The 13,783-nt window shown below is 58.3% G+C and overlaps 1 protein-coding gene across 1 annotated transcript in view; it reads right to left on the bottom strand.

Moving 5' to 3' along the window:
* Nucleotides 1–248: 248 nt before the first annotated feature.
* Nucleotides 249–13,783, bottom strand: part of Dnmt1 (DNA methyltransferase 1) — a 28,545-nt gene continuing 15,010 nt past the window's right edge. The window contains exons 13-40 of the mRNA XM_090335731.1: nucleotides 12,532–12,560; nucleotides 12,029–12,071; nucleotides 11,857–11,937; nucleotides 11,656–11,768; nucleotides 10,660–10,778; nucleotides 10,459–10,551; nucleotides 9,945–10,096; nucleotides 9,496–9,683; nucleotides 9,009–9,204; nucleotides 8,052–8,149; nucleotides 7,784–7,931; nucleotides 6,994–7,109; nucleotides 6,530–6,731; nucleotides 6,302–6,441; nucleotides 5,436–5,609; nucleotides 4,811–5,032; nucleotides 3,881–4,073; nucleotides 3,216–3,300; nucleotides 2,954–3,082; nucleotides 2,582–2,864; nucleotides 2,357–2,498; nucleotides 2,097–2,263; nucleotides 1,835–2,012; nucleotides 1,559–1,754; nucleotides 1,090–1,256; nucleotides 858–974; nucleotides 518–608; nucleotides 249–289 (exon numbers count right to left, since the gene is read on the bottom strand). Coding sequence (XP_090191857.1) covers nucleotides 249–289; nucleotides 518–608; nucleotides 858–974; nucleotides 1,090–1,256; nucleotides 1,559–1,754; nucleotides 1,835–2,012; nucleotides 2,097–2,263; nucleotides 2,357–2,498; nucleotides 2,582–2,864; nucleotides 2,954–3,082; nucleotides 3,216–3,300; nucleotides 3,881–4,073; nucleotides 4,811–5,032; nucleotides 5,436–5,609; nucleotides 6,302–6,441; nucleotides 6,530–6,731; nucleotides 6,994–7,109; nucleotides 7,784–7,931; nucleotides 8,052–8,149; nucleotides 9,009–9,204; nucleotides 9,496–9,683; nucleotides 9,945–10,096; nucleotides 10,459–10,551; nucleotides 10,660–10,778; nucleotides 11,656–11,768; nucleotides 11,857–11,937; nucleotides 12,029–12,071; nucleotides 12,532–12,560 — 3,903 coding nt within the window. The remainder of the gene's footprint in view (nucleotides 290–517; nucleotides 609–857; nucleotides 975–1,089; nucleotides 1,257–1,558; nucleotides 1,755–1,834; nucleotides 2,013–2,096; nucleotides 2,264–2,356; nucleotides 2,499–2,581; nucleotides 2,865–2,953; nucleotides 3,083–3,215; nucleotides 3,301–3,880; nucleotides 4,074–4,810; nucleotides 5,033–5,435; nucleotides 5,610–6,301; nucleotides 6,442–6,529; nucleotides 6,732–6,993; nucleotides 7,110–7,783; nucleotides 7,932–8,051; nucleotides 8,150–9,008; nucleotides 9,205–9,495; nucleotides 9,684–9,944; nucleotides 10,097–10,458; nucleotides 10,552–10,659; nucleotides 10,779–11,655; nucleotides 11,769–11,856; nucleotides 11,938–12,028; nucleotides 12,072–12,531; nucleotides 12,561–13,783) is intronic.

Below are 13,783 nucleotides of genomic sequence, written 5' to 3'. Positions count from 1 at the left end.
GGTCGATTTGATATGCCATCATAAAAAACTTTTGTTTTAAAATTGAGAGGGTGATCACTGCTTTGCTAAGTCGTGAAGAAGCAAAAAGTCACAGGAAGAGCTCAACTCAACCAAGGCCGCCCACGGCGCTGACTGAAAAGCACATTTCCAACTGACACGGACATGCCAAGAAATACAACATCGGCAACACCAGCGCGTGGAGGGGCTCCTGGTGACAAGACAGAACAGCGACGGCGACGAGGGGCCAGCTAGCCCTTGGTGGCTTTCTCCTCTTCCTCTTTTGCTTCCACTGAAGGCAAGAAGTAGAGCTGAGGACGGTGTCCACGAAGCCACACACCCACCCCACGCACTGGATCAGGCCCGACCCCCCCCACCCCCCTCAAATGCCGAGACAGTAAGGAAGCCTGCAGCCTCCTGAGTGGCGCAGGGCTGAGCAATCTAGAAGTTTCCCTAAGCACCCGAGGCAGGCCACTTGACAGCTAGTCTAACAGAGGTTAGGAAAATGGATCCGGCGTACCTGAGGGGCTCTCCCGAGCCTTGGCCAACATGCACTGTTTGATCTCCAAGCCGATGGCTTTGGCCAGGGGCGGCGGCACGGCGTTCCCCACCTGCGGGCCGGGAGGCGGGGCAGTGAGGACGTGACCGCGCCCCGCGGCCCCGCCCACCCCGCGGCCCCGCCCCAGTCAGGGCTGCCCAGCACGTTCCACCACGGCTGGCGCTCTACCACCTGAGCCCCAGCTCTACTTGTGCTTGGCTGCAGGCTCTGGGAACGATGGGGGGCCGAACCCAGCAGGGCTCGGAGCGGGGAAGGAGGAGCGTCGGGAAGAGGCCAGGGCCCCCCAGGTCCCAGGACTGACCTGCCGGTGCCGGTCCAGGATGTTTCCGAACAGCCGGTAGGTGTCGGGGAAGCCCTGGGAGCGGGCGCACTCCCGCACGCTCACCACGCGGTGCTGCTCGGGGTGCAGCACGCGGCCCTGCGAGGCGAGGCAGGCACGGAGGCCGGGGTGAGCGGGGGGAGGCGCGGGGTGGTCGCGGGGTGGTCGCGGGGAGGCCCCCCCCCCGCCCCTTCCCCCGCGGCGCCGGACGCACCTGCTTGCCCATGGGCTCGGGGTTGGTGACCGTGGTGCTGAAGAAGCCGTCCCACTCCAGGCGCCCGTACAGCCCGGCCCAGTGGTTGTGGCGGTTCCCGGTGTGCGGCAGGCACCAGGGGATCAGCGTGTTGAACTGCCGGGCCTGCGGGTCGCAGGGGGTTCCGGCTGCGAGAGGGGGCGCTCAGCGACGGGGACCCCAGCCCGGCCCGGGGGGAGGAGCGGGGGGACCCCCAGCCCGGCCCGGGGGGAGGAGCGGGGGGACCCCCAGCCCGGGGTGGGGGAGGAGCGGGGGACCCCCAGCCCGGGGTGGGGGAGGAGCGGGGGACCCCCAGCCCGGGGTGGGGGAGGAGCGGGGGACCCCCAGCCCGGGGTGGGGGAGGAGCGGGGGACCCCCAGCCCGGGGTGGGGGAGGGGGGGCGGGGGGACCCCAGCCCGGGGTGGGGGAGGGGGAGCGGGGGCGGGCTCACCCTGCACGCAGGAGCAGACGCCCCGCAGCGCCCCCACGCGGCTGCGGCCGTGCTTGCGGTCGTGGTAGTTGTAGCGCAGCTTCTTGGTGATCGTGTTGTCCGACAGCCGCACCTCGATGTTGGGCAGGTCCCGCCAGTCCGAGCCGGGCGCCAGCGGGATGTGGCGCATGCGCGCCGCCACCAGCGGGCTCATGTCCTGCGGGGTACAGGGGGGCGGTCAGGAGCCGTCAGGAGCTGGGGAGCGCGCACCCCGCAGGGGGCAGGGGGCGGGGGTACCTTGCAGATGTGGTCCCTGAGGATGGGCTGGTAGTGGGAGCCCCGCAGCTGCCGCTGGAACCAGGACTGCGGCTCCCCGTTGTAGGAGATCTCGGGGGCCGAGGCGCCGTTCTGGATTTCGGGGAGGTCGGACATGGTGTCCCGCACGGTGATGGTGCGGAAGGGGCCGGAGCTCAGCCTGGGCGGGACGGGGGCGTGTGAGCAGGGCGGGAGGGGAGGACGGCGGAGGGAGGGCCCGGCTCCCCCCACCCCCGGGTCCTACCGCGTGATGTTGCTGACGAACTTCTTGTCGTCCACCACGACGCTCAGCTGGCAGGCGCGGGGCGCGAACACGTGCAGGGGCTCGGGGAAGAGGGGCAGCCGCTCGCCGGGGGCTGCGGCCAGGATGATGGCGCGTCGCCGCGTCTGCGCCACGCCGTACTGCCCGGCCTGGGGGGCAGCGGGGAGGCCGGTGACGTCAGCGCGCGGAGCCCCGCCCCGCCCGCGGAGCCCCGCCCCGCCTGCACATGCGCGCACACACACCTGCAGCACCCCGAAGGTGCACTGGTAGCCCATGCGGACCAGGCAGCGCAGCGTGAGCTTCAGCACCATGGAGCGCTTGAACGACACGAAGTTGCGCACGTTCTCCAGGAGGAAGAAGCGGGGACGGTAGTAGTCACAGTAGCTGCGGTGGGGAGATGGAGGCGGGCTGAGAGGGGGACACCCCACCCAGGCCCGGCACCCCGGGCGTGGGGAGGAGGGCGCTACCTGAGGAAGGAGACGACCAGCGAGTTCTTGAACTTGGAGTAGGTGCGCGAGTTGAAGCGGTTCATGCCGCTGAAGCCCTGGCAGGGCGGCCCGCCGCACAGCAGCTCCACGTCGCCCTTCTGGGGCAGCCGCTGGCCCAGCGCGTTGGCCACCTCGCCGGCCATGACCAGCTTGAGCAGCACGTTGCAGTCCTCCGTGAACACGGTGGACGCGGGGTTGTTGAGGCGGAACGCCTGCGCCGCCGGCTCCCACATCTCGATGGCCCACAGCGTCTGCGCGATGCCTGGAGGTGGAGGACACGGGGCACCATCGGGAGGGGCCGGTCACCCCCGAGCAGCCCCCCCATGCCCGCGGACCTCCGATGGCCCCTACCAGCCTGGTGGAAGCCCTCCGACAGGCCCCCGCAGCCCGAGAACACGTCCAGTGTGCGTAGTTTGGGCAGCTTCAGCTCCACCTCAGGCTCGCTGGACTCCTGGGTCGGGGATTTCACTTTGCTTCTCCCTGGAGGAGGCAAGAGACCCAAGATGGAGGCCGCAGCCAGTCCTGCCAAGGAGCTGACAGCCAGCAATAAAAATGGACAAGGGGTGTGAGTCTACACCCCAATCCTCAGTGAGCCAGGGGGATTGTCTTTTACCTTTGCCTTTTCCTTTCCCTTTGTTCCAGGGGCTTCGAGCGTGGTTTGGGGGGTCCTCAAAGCTTTTGCTCTTGGCATTGTAGGCCTGCAAAGGAGCGGCTGTGAGGCCAGAGGGAAGATGCCCAGGGCTGGAAAGTCCCTGAAGACTCATCTTCTGTGAACTGGAAATGGCGCTGTGGCTCAAGTGGCAGAGCACGTCTTGAGCAAGAGCTCTGGAACTGTGCCCAGGCCCGAGTTCAAGCTCAACTAAGTTACCTACCTCATCTCTACTCATAGCCAGTTAGCCACCAATGCAGTCTTTTTCACCACTCTGCAATCCAAGCCAAACCAAATCCCATCCCCCAAATTCAGCTGGCATCAACCTGTTTCCCTGTGTGTGTTAGTTCTGGGACTTGAACTCAGGACCTGGGCCTTGTCTCTTCAAGTATCAGCCAAAAGTGGAAAAAACTTACCACTTGAGCCACAGCGCCACACACAACTTTTGGGAGATTTGAGCCAGACTTTCGCCTGGGTTGGCTTTGAACCATGATCCTTCCATTTCAGCCTCCCAAGTAGCTGGGACTACAGGCACGCACTACTAGTGTCACACACAACTATTTCCTTGGAAAGCCAGACAGCCACTAGCCCAACGTGGAGATGTTGGGGGCAGGCCGTGTGGGGCGCACCTCGAGGAAGTAGAAGCGGTCGGGGCCGCGGGCTGAGTACTCTTGCACGCACTCGGGCAGATCCTCGCCATACTCCACCATGCAGCGGCCCTGGGCCAACTTGAAGTCCACCACAGCCTCCTCATCGCTCCAGTACAGCACGTTGATGTCGGCGTGGTAGCTGGCAGGTGTGGACTTGTGGGTATTCTCCGGCCTGAGGGTGCAACGCTCGCTTGGTAAGGGAGTGGCGCTCCCTGGGGGCTCCCCAGGACTGACAGCACTTTAAGATCTTGGGGGGGGGGCATTCAGGCATTCAAGCACAATAAGGCTCAGCTAGGCAATGGGATTCGTAGAGCTCAACATGCAAGCCCAGGGTGGTGGTTCACGTCTGTAGTCCCAGCTACTCAGGAAGCTGAGAGCTGAGGACTGTGGTTCAGAGCCAGCCTGGGCAGGCTGAGACTCTTATCGACAACTGAACACCAGATCACAAGTAGAGCTGTGGCTCAAGTGGTAGAACGCTAGCCTTGAGCAAAAGAGTTCAGAGACAGCACCCAGGCTGCCAGTTCAAGCCCCATGACCACAATTAAACAAAGACCTGATCCATTTGCAAAGAACTCTGCTGGTCTGTTTTTGGCAACACTTGGGGTCGCTCGGGGCCTCATGCTTGTCAGACACTTCATCTACCACTTGAACCCCATCCCTGGCCCTTTTGTACAGCTTGGCATCTGTGCCAGATCCAACTGAGGCCTCAGAGGGGAGATAGGCGTGCCCCACCCCACAGGCCTATCGGTGCAGATGGGGTCTCAAAAACACACCGGCCAGTAAGAATGGAGCCATGGCATTTCCATCTCTTTCTGGATCAGTTAGTCCTCACCAAGACTACACCGTCCTGCTTCTACAGCCCTGGTAGAACCTTCTGGAAGGTGCCTGCCTGCCTGCCTGCCTACCCACCTGTAGAACTTGTTGACTCGGATCTTGATGTCTGCCTCATTGGGCTTGCCGTTGCTCTTCTTGGCACAGAAAATCTCCTTGATTCGGCCGATGCGGTAGGGCTCGGGGGCATCCAGGTTGCTGCCTTTGATGTAGTCCGAGTACTTCCGGTAGTGCTCTGGGTACAACTGTTCATTCACGGGTTCCTTCTTTGGCCGCTTCACGGGGCTAGAGAGTTTGATGCTGTGGAGATGGGGCGTCGGGTCTCAGGGCAGGGTGGCCACAGGCAGCCGGAAGCAGAGGCGTGCACACTTGTGTGTGTGTGGGGGTGTCAAGGCTGGCTCTACCGCCTGAGCCACAGCTCCACCTCAAAGCTTGTTGGTGGCTCATTGGAGATGAAGTCAAGACTTTCCTGCCCAGGCTGGCTTTGAGTCCTCAATCAGATCAAGCCTTCCGAGTAGCAGGAATTACAGGTGTGATCACGTCGCTCAGGGACCGTTTGGGGGCAGCTCTGCATGGACGCCCTCCCTCACCCGCCAGCGACATCATGTGTCCAGCTTAGAGCTCATGTGCGGATGGAGGGGTATAGGAAATTGGGGGGGGAGGCATAGAGGGAAGGCTCACTGGCCGGAACATGGGGGCTCACTTGAAGGGGAAGGCCTCCGGGGGCAGGTACACGCCGTCACCCACGCGGTACACGACACCATTCTTGGTGGCCGAACTGTAGAAGAACTTGTGGTCCAGCTCATCCACCTGCTCCAGGACCCTGGGAATCTCCTTCTGCCGCATCTCTGCCATCCGGGCGCAGCTCACACAGAACCTGGAGGGAGGAAGGACAGACGAGGCACTGAAGACACCCCCCCGCCCAGTACCCAAAGGCAGACCCCAGTATACCAGTCCCACTTGAGCCTTCCACGGGAATGTGGTCGAGAACAGCCCAGCGTGGCGGCTCTAATCCCAGAGAGGCTGAGGTAGGAGGACTGAATGTGCGAGGCCAGCCTGGGCTACAGAAAAACGAATTCTACGAGAATCAAGAGTCAAGCTGGGCACAGTGGCTCACATATAATCCTAGCTACTCATATCGAGGCTGAGATCTGAGGATCCCAGTTCAAAGCCAGCCTGGGCACAGGAGTCCATGAGACTTATTTCCAATTGACGACTGGAAACTGGAAGTGGTGCTGTGGCTTTAAGTAGCCGAGAAACTAGTCTTGAGCAAAAGTCCTTTTAGGGACGGTGCTCAGACCCCAAGTTCAAGTCCCTCAATAAAAAAGTGAAAGGAGAGAGGGCCTAAATTCAAGCTAGTATTTTAAAAGGAATAGGGTATGGCAGAGCATGCCTGTATAACAAGTTACTTGGAGTGCGCTCCGCTTCCCTACCACTTGTGAAGCCACAACACACACCACCACACACACACCATGACTTCTCATGTCCACGCAGTCCAGCTGAGCTAGTGGAGAGGCAGTAAGCGAGGGCGCAGGCCCGGAGTGACAAAGGCCCACTTGGGATACTCACTTGTGCTTGTTGTCCTCGCTTGGCTGCATCTTGGGCGGTGACTCAAACCTGGCGTAGTCCTGGTCATACCACAGCTGGTAGAAGTAGGTCTTGCCATCGTTGGCCTCACCGGGCAGCATGTCCTCAGGCTCCAGGCCTCCCTGGGGGACAAGGCGCAGGGATGAGGCTGTGCGGGGTGGGGGGAACCCCGAAAGGGGAGGGGGGGGACAAGATGGGCCCGGCACCTACCTCCATGGCCCAGTTGGGTGAGGGCGGCGTGTGGACCACGGTGACCTTGCTATGCACGTAGGACAGCTGCATGTCCTCACACTCATCCACCAGGAACAGCTCCCTCGGGTCTGATGTGGCGCCCAGTACCGTGTCCGACCCCGCACAGAACCAGTGTGCATGGAACATCTTCCCGCTGCCATCCTCCCACAGTGCCGTGACCCTGCAGTAGGCAAGGGACATGGGCATTTTGGTGCCTTTCCCAGGGCTTGAACTCAGGACCTGGGCACTGTCCTACCATTTTCATACTAGAGGCTCAGACTACTGTTCAACCCACAGCACCACTTGTGACTTGGTGATGAATTCGACACGATCCTCCACCCTAAGGCCTCCGAGTAGCCGAGATCGCAGGATTGAGCTCCCTGGCCCAGCACAGGGTTTGGTTCCGACACCATGGGAACAGACGAGAGCAAGATGAAATGTACCTGGCCAGGTAGAGCGGCTTGGAGGAGTCATCAGGGATGACGGAGACGCAGTCACCCACCTCCAGGGTCTCCTCATCGATGCACACCTTTTGGTAAAAGGTCTTCTTCCCCTCAACCTAAGACAATGGGCGACATTGCAGGGCAGGCTCAGGGTGACAGACCCCAGCGCTAAGTACGAGCATGCTGTAGAGACAGGCTCCAGTGCTCCCAGGTCGTCCCTTGTGACTTAGGAGAGCAAGATCCGAGGATCGAAAAAGCCAGAAACCTACCTCCAAGAAACAAGCAAAATACTGGGCTGGAGGGGTGGCGCAAGTGGCTGAGTACCAGCCATAATCAAAACAAGCTAAACCAGACCATCACGGTTTGAATTCAAGTCCTAGTACCATTTTTAAGAAATAAAAATTATGGCTCAGATTTGGACACTCTTTGTGAGACAGGTGCCACAGTTCTGGTTTTCACCCGCTCTTCTCCATAGCAGCACGACTACAACAACTTTATTACGATTTTATCAGGAAAAGCCATTGACTCTTTGGGCTCACACCTGTCTTTCCAGCTCTTCAGGCTGTGAACTGAGGATCATGGTTCCAGGCTAGCCTGAGCAGGCAGAGTCCAAGAGAGTCTTCTCTCCAGTGAACCACCAAAAATGCCAGAAGTAGAGCTGTGGCTCAATTGGTAGAAAACCAACCTTGAGTCCAAGAGCTCAGGGACAAGCTAGGCCCTGGGTTCAAGACCCAGGAGTGAGGGAAAAAACACAGAGACCCAGCCGTCCCTAGGGGTTTGGGACCCTCACCTTGATGGCCTGCCCGCTCCAGAAGATCCGGGCCTTGTTCTGTTTCTTCTTCTTCGCCTGGTGCATCTTTTTGGGCGAAGGCATTTCCGGGATGTTGTCGTCCACTTCCTCGTCTTCCTCGGCCTCTTTCATGGCCAGGTTGGGACACCTGTGGGCCCAAGGGATAGAAATTGTGTCCACAATGCAGCGCAGCGTGCGCTGCTTGGGGCCGGGGCCCTGGGGGCCCTGCGCTCCGACGCCCGGCCGGCAGGGGGCGCCCGCCACCTACCTGCGCTGCACGCACGCCTGCTTGCTCCGCCCGCTCCCGCCGAATTTGACCATGTCCTTGCAGGCCCGGCACACGCCACACTCCGGCTGCTGGCAAACCTTCAAATCCAACCCAAGATCAAGCCAGGTCAATTATTCTGGGTGAGGTTGTGGGCCGTCTGTGCTAAGGGGTGGTGCTGTGTGGTACAGTTCTGGCTTTTTCCTCTTTAAGCTGGGTTTGTATCTTGGGCCTCAGATCTCCGTCACCTCAGTAGCTAGGGTGACACCTGGCTGTCTTTGAACTCCAGGCCTCAGGCTTGCTGGGCAGGCCTCAACCACTGAGCCTCAACTTCAGCACCCATATCCCAGTTGAGTTTTTTGGTGCCATTCCTGGGGTTTGAACTCCACTTCTACCTGCATTTAACTGCCCGAAAGGCAAGTCTCAGGCTTTCCTGCCGGGCTGGCCTAGAATCCCATGCTCAGATCTCAGGCTCCTGAACAGCCCGCTAGTAAGGAGTCACCAGCACCCTGTTTGCACTGGTTGAGAGGTGGTCTTAAAAACGGACTGATCCACTATTCCAAGCTTGGACTGCGATCTGCTCCTTTCAAGCTACCGGTCATAGCCAGCCTTACAGTGCTCACCCTGTGCTGCCTTAGGTGCTGAGGACCGGGTTTGGTGGGAATGTCCAGCAGACTCGAACCACAGCCCTGCGAATCACCACTCCCAGGCCACCTCTGACACAGGGCGTCTCACCCAGAGCCACTAACCACCCCCTCCATCCCTAGCTCGGCAGCTACAGGACACAGCTTGGTCCTTGGGATAGGGGGGTATCCCTAACCGTGGACCATCTCCACGGTGCTCTGGGACTTCAGCTTTCAACATTAGTATCTTGCCACGGGAGAGCCGGCTGGCAGGGGGCACTGCTGGGAGACGACCCTGCGGAGCAGGGGCGTGGCTGGGGCCGGGGGGCGTGGCTACCTCACAAACTCCACAGCGGCGGCGTTGCGTGGAGTTATTCTCCTTGTCCTCCCTATCAGCCCTCTCATCCTTTTCGATCTGTTCGGCAAAGAAGGTGTCGAAGATCTGGTAGACCAGCTTGGTGGTGGTGGCCTTCGTGGGGCCCTTGTCTTTGTCCTTGGCTGGGGGCTTCATGGAGCGGCTGCTCACGGCTCGCCTGGGTGGGGGGTGGGGGGAAACTCATTAGGGCAGTGGATGCAGAGGACTCTTATGGGTTGTGGGGTTTGAACTCAGGGCCTGGGCGTTCTCCTTGAATTTTTCCCCCCACTCAAAGGCTAGCACTGTACCACTTCCAGTTTTCTGGTGGTTCATTCGAGATCAGTCTTTCCTGGCCTCAAACCATGATCCTCAGATCAAGCCTCCCGAGTACAGGGATGACAGGCACGAACCACCAGTGCCCAACTTAGGGAGGCTACCTGAGGCCTCCAGGGCTATGGGGGGTCCCTACCTCTGTCCCAGCGTCACCCCGCTCAGCTGGATGAGGGCCCTCATGCAGGGGCTCAGGTAGATGGGCTCCTCATCCGTGTCCTTGGCCCTGTCGTAGCTCTCCACCTGCCCCACCACGAACTGCGCGTGGCGGAGGAGCGAGTCCTCTGTGAAATGGTTCAGGTTCAGGCCGGAAGGAGGCACTGTGGTCTTGTGGGCAGGAATAAAAAGACTGAGTTGAGCGTGTGGTTCAGCGGCCAAACATTTGCCTGGCATGTCCAAAGCCCTGAGTTCCATGTATCGTGCGTGTCCTGTGTGCACTCGTGTGCGTGTGTCTGTGCATGTGCTCGTCCCGATGTGTGATCAGAGGCCTGCCAGTCTTGCTCTGGGTTTATTGTTTGGGGCTGGCGCTCTACCACATGAACCACACCACCACTCCTGGGAGTGGCCTGGCTGGCAGGGTGCCCTCACCTCGATCTTATTGATGAGGTCTTCATAGGTGGCTTCGGGGTTCCCCACAAGGAATTCCACCACTATCTTGCTGATGTACACCTTCTCCTGCATCTGCCCGAAGATCGGGGCATACTCGGGGCTCGGATCCATCAGGATGTATTCAGCAAACGCTGAGGGAACACAGCTGTTAGCAACCGCTCCTGGAGTCATCGTCTCGACTGGTCTAGGGCTTCAACTCAGGGCCTGGGCGCTGCCCCTGCACTCTTCAGCTCAAGGCGACCGCCCTACCCTTGAGCCAAGCCCCACTTCCTGTGTTCTAGAGGTTGGAGGTAAGAGTCAAGTTCTTTAGTGCCCGGGCTGGCTTTGAACCTTGATCCTCAGATCTCAGCCTCCCAAGGAGCTTGATTACAGCCATGAGCCACCAAGCTCGGCTCTGACGGCTCCCATGGAGTATGAACGTTAGTGCCAAGGCCACCGAGCCGCCCCAGGCCCTCGCCCTCCACCCCAGGGAAGGGCCCAACTGCTCCATTACCAGTACTGAAGCCCATGAGCACTTTCTCTCCGCCATCAAAGCCTGTAATCCACCACTCGTTGATGGGCCCCAGGTGTTTGCCATTCACACCACCTGTGAGCAGAGAACAGAATTTGGCCCCAGGAGGAACAATTTTTCCCCAGTTGCTAGAAACTTCAAATCCCGCCCCCCCCCCCAGTCCTTCTGGAATGTTCCAGGTACCTTCAAGAGAGGGGTTGTCCTCATAGATGGCTTTGGCTGAACCAGAAAAAAAGAGCTCGACGTTCTTCTCAATCAGGCCCGTGTCAATGGGGCACAGATGGCCGCGCTTGCAATATACACTAGAGGGCAACAAGGCGACGTTTCACCAGCTGAGCCACCACATTGGGTCCCCAGGGCTGGGAACAGTCAGGCCCCCGTGATGACAGAACCCAGGCCAGGCTGGCCACTGTCAACCCAGGCTGGGCGCACCAGCTTCTAGAGAAGTCTACGTCACCGATGGGCAGCGGGCTTTGAAAGCTGGTCAGAGCCATGGGTGGTGGCAAAGCGATTGCTTCTCCATGCAAGTAAGAGCAGCACAGTGAGCAGGGACTTTTATAATCTTAGGTCTGTCCTGAGTGATCAAATATTCCAGGACATTTAGATACACAGGGGGCTGGTTCCCAGCTAGCCTGGGAAAGACTCCTCTCCAATGAACCAAGAGAACTGAAGTGGAACTATTACACAAGTGATACAGCATTACCTTCAACAGAAAAGGTTCAGGCAGCCGCTGGTGGCTCACGCCTGTCATCCTAGCTATTTAGGAGGCTAAGATCTAAGGATCATGGTTCAAAGTCAGCCCAGGCAGGAAAAAAAAAAAATCCCATGAGGCTCTTAACAGTGGTTCTCTGGAGACAAGAGCCAGAAGTGGGAGCTGTGGCTCAAGTGGCAAAATTAACCTTGAATAAAGGAGCTGGGAACAGGCCCCAAGTCTTGAGCTCAAGCCCCAGGACTGGCATGCCTACAGAAAGAGCCTGACATGTTTAGGGCACCATACTTGAGCCAGGTTTACCGTGGGTTCCGAACATTAAAATAGGCACCAAGATGGCACCCTTCACCCTTCAGGGTCCTGGGCTCCTGATTGGTGGCCAGGATGTGGGGAGCGGCTAGTGGGGGTGGGAGGGATGAAGGCCTGTAGCCAGACCCTGCCCAGGTCGTGCCCAGGGGGGCGTGGCTCACCTGAAGCCGGTCAGCTTGTGCTGGGGTAAAGCCTCGTAACTCTCGAAGCCGGATTCATTGGTGTCATCGAAGATGGAGAGTTTCTCATTGGTCAACATCTGGGGCTCCTCCAGCTGCAGGATACAGGCCAGGGGTTAGGCAGAGGCACTGGAGGGGGCATGGGGGATAGCATGTGGGGGGAAGACAGGAGCTGGCACTTACGGCATCGTTAGGGTGCTGCTCGTACTTGAGCTCAAAGTCGTCCAGGTACTGCCCACACTCAGAACACCGAGGCTCCTGGGGCTGTGGAGTGCAGAAGGGCCGGGGCGTCGTAGGCAGCCCGGCGCATGCGCAGTGGCCCTCCCTCCCGCCTCCTTCCTCCGCGAACGCTCACCTTGATGTTCTGCATTGCTTTGGTCCCGGTCTCATTCTCCAGTCTGGGAAAGAATGAAGTGGTGTGAATCAGCTGGGAGTTATGTCAGGAGCCCAGCAGAGCAGTGCCCGCCATGCCCACCCAGGCCAGGCTACCAGGACAGATGAGGCCCACGTGGCTCCTGACCATCCCGGGGCTCCCAGCCTCTTCCTCAGCATCTGAGGTGCCCAGGCCCCTACTCCAGAAAGAAACAAGTCATCTTTCATTCTAGAAAGATCTGACATGGATGACCAGAGGAACTCGGCTTACTATTTTCTGCAATGAAGGTGCCTGTATTCCCAGCTACTCAGCAAGTTCAGAGCCGAGTATCTTAGGACAAAGTCAGCCCAAAAAAGCTGCCAAGTGGAGGTATGGCTCAAGTGGCAGAGCACCAGGCATGAGTGAGGAAAAAAAAAAAAATACAGCACCCAAGCATTGCGTTCAAGCACCAGTACTGTCCCAAAAATGTAAGTTAAAGTTCTTACGTGTCTTTGGTTTTGCTTCTTTTCTCATCCTAGAGGAAGAGAGTACCAAGTTAGGAAAGTTAAGTATGCTGCAGCCAAACCAAGAAATCCATGTGGGCAACAGAAATACCAAAACTGACTCAGCGCCAAAAAATCCTACAGTCATACACTGCATATCCAAGCGTGCAAGGCAGTACACGCCTGTAATCCCGGCACTCAGCTGAGGCAGGAGGACGACACGTCCAGGAAAGTCTGGGATATAGGCAAGATCCTATCTCTAGGAAACTCAGACACCGAGAAACACAACGAGTGCAGGTTGCATGTGACGACGCCTGCAACCCGAGGTACTTCATTTGTGTGGTCAAGGAGGCCTATAGGAAAATCCAAGAGTGGGGAAGGCTGGTGACCAATTCCTGCCCCATTCAACATGTCCGCACAGCCTTAGCACAGGGACCCCAAACTGAAGGTCATACCGGGCGACCAACAGCTGGGACTTCTCCTGAGCCGAGTCCCCCGTGCAGATCAAGAGGGGACAGCGATCAGGCCACAGCCTCAAGAACATAACCCGGGGTTATCATTTGCACAGATATTATTCACATCCTAAGTTGTGAAATGAAATAAATGTCTTGATGAGATGAAGAAAGGAAATGTCTTTTCTGGAGCTGCCAGTCTGACAGCTTGGGCTTGCCGCTGCACCGGAACAGTGACATTTATAGTGATCTCAGATACCGGACAAGTGCAAAGAAGCATGGCTCGAGTCTGGTAACTCTACTGTTCAGACAGAATCCTAGGTGTTTCACTCCAGTTCCCAAATCCGAGGTGGGTGGTCAGGGGTGAGAGTCGGCTGGACAGGACTCGATCCCAGCCCACTACCCCTAAAACTGTACCACAGCTAACGAAATGGAGCAATTTTGGCCAGGAGTTTGGCCTAGTGGTAGAGTGCTTGCCTAGCATGCATAAAGATGGGGGTTCAATTCCTTGGTACCACATACACAGAAAAAAGCTACAAGTGGTGCTGAGGCTCAAGTGGTAGAGCTCTAGATTTGAAAAAGCCCAAGGACAAGTGTTCAGGCTCTGAGTTCAAGCCCCAGGATTGGCAAAAAAAAAAAAAAAAAAAAAATGAACAGAACAATTCTAATGTATTGTGCAGACATAACTGATTAAGATTTAGCAGACATAACTGATGATTTAATGAGGATTTGGTGGAACAGTGGTAGAACACTGTGCCTAGCATGTGCAAAGGCCCGGGGGTCCTAGAGAAAAGTCAAGTGAG

This window comes from Megascapheus bottae, chromosome 1 (genome assembly GCF_031878675.1).
Source record: "Megascapheus bottae isolate mThoBot1 chromosome 1, mThoBot2.hap1, whole genome shotgun sequence".
Taxonomy (NCBI): Eukaryota; Metazoa; Chordata; class Mammalia; order Rodentia; family Geomyidae; genus Megascapheus; species Megascapheus bottae.
The sequence above is the reverse complement of the archived record's forward strand: the minus strand, read 5'-3'. Positions and strand labels throughout refer to the sequence as shown.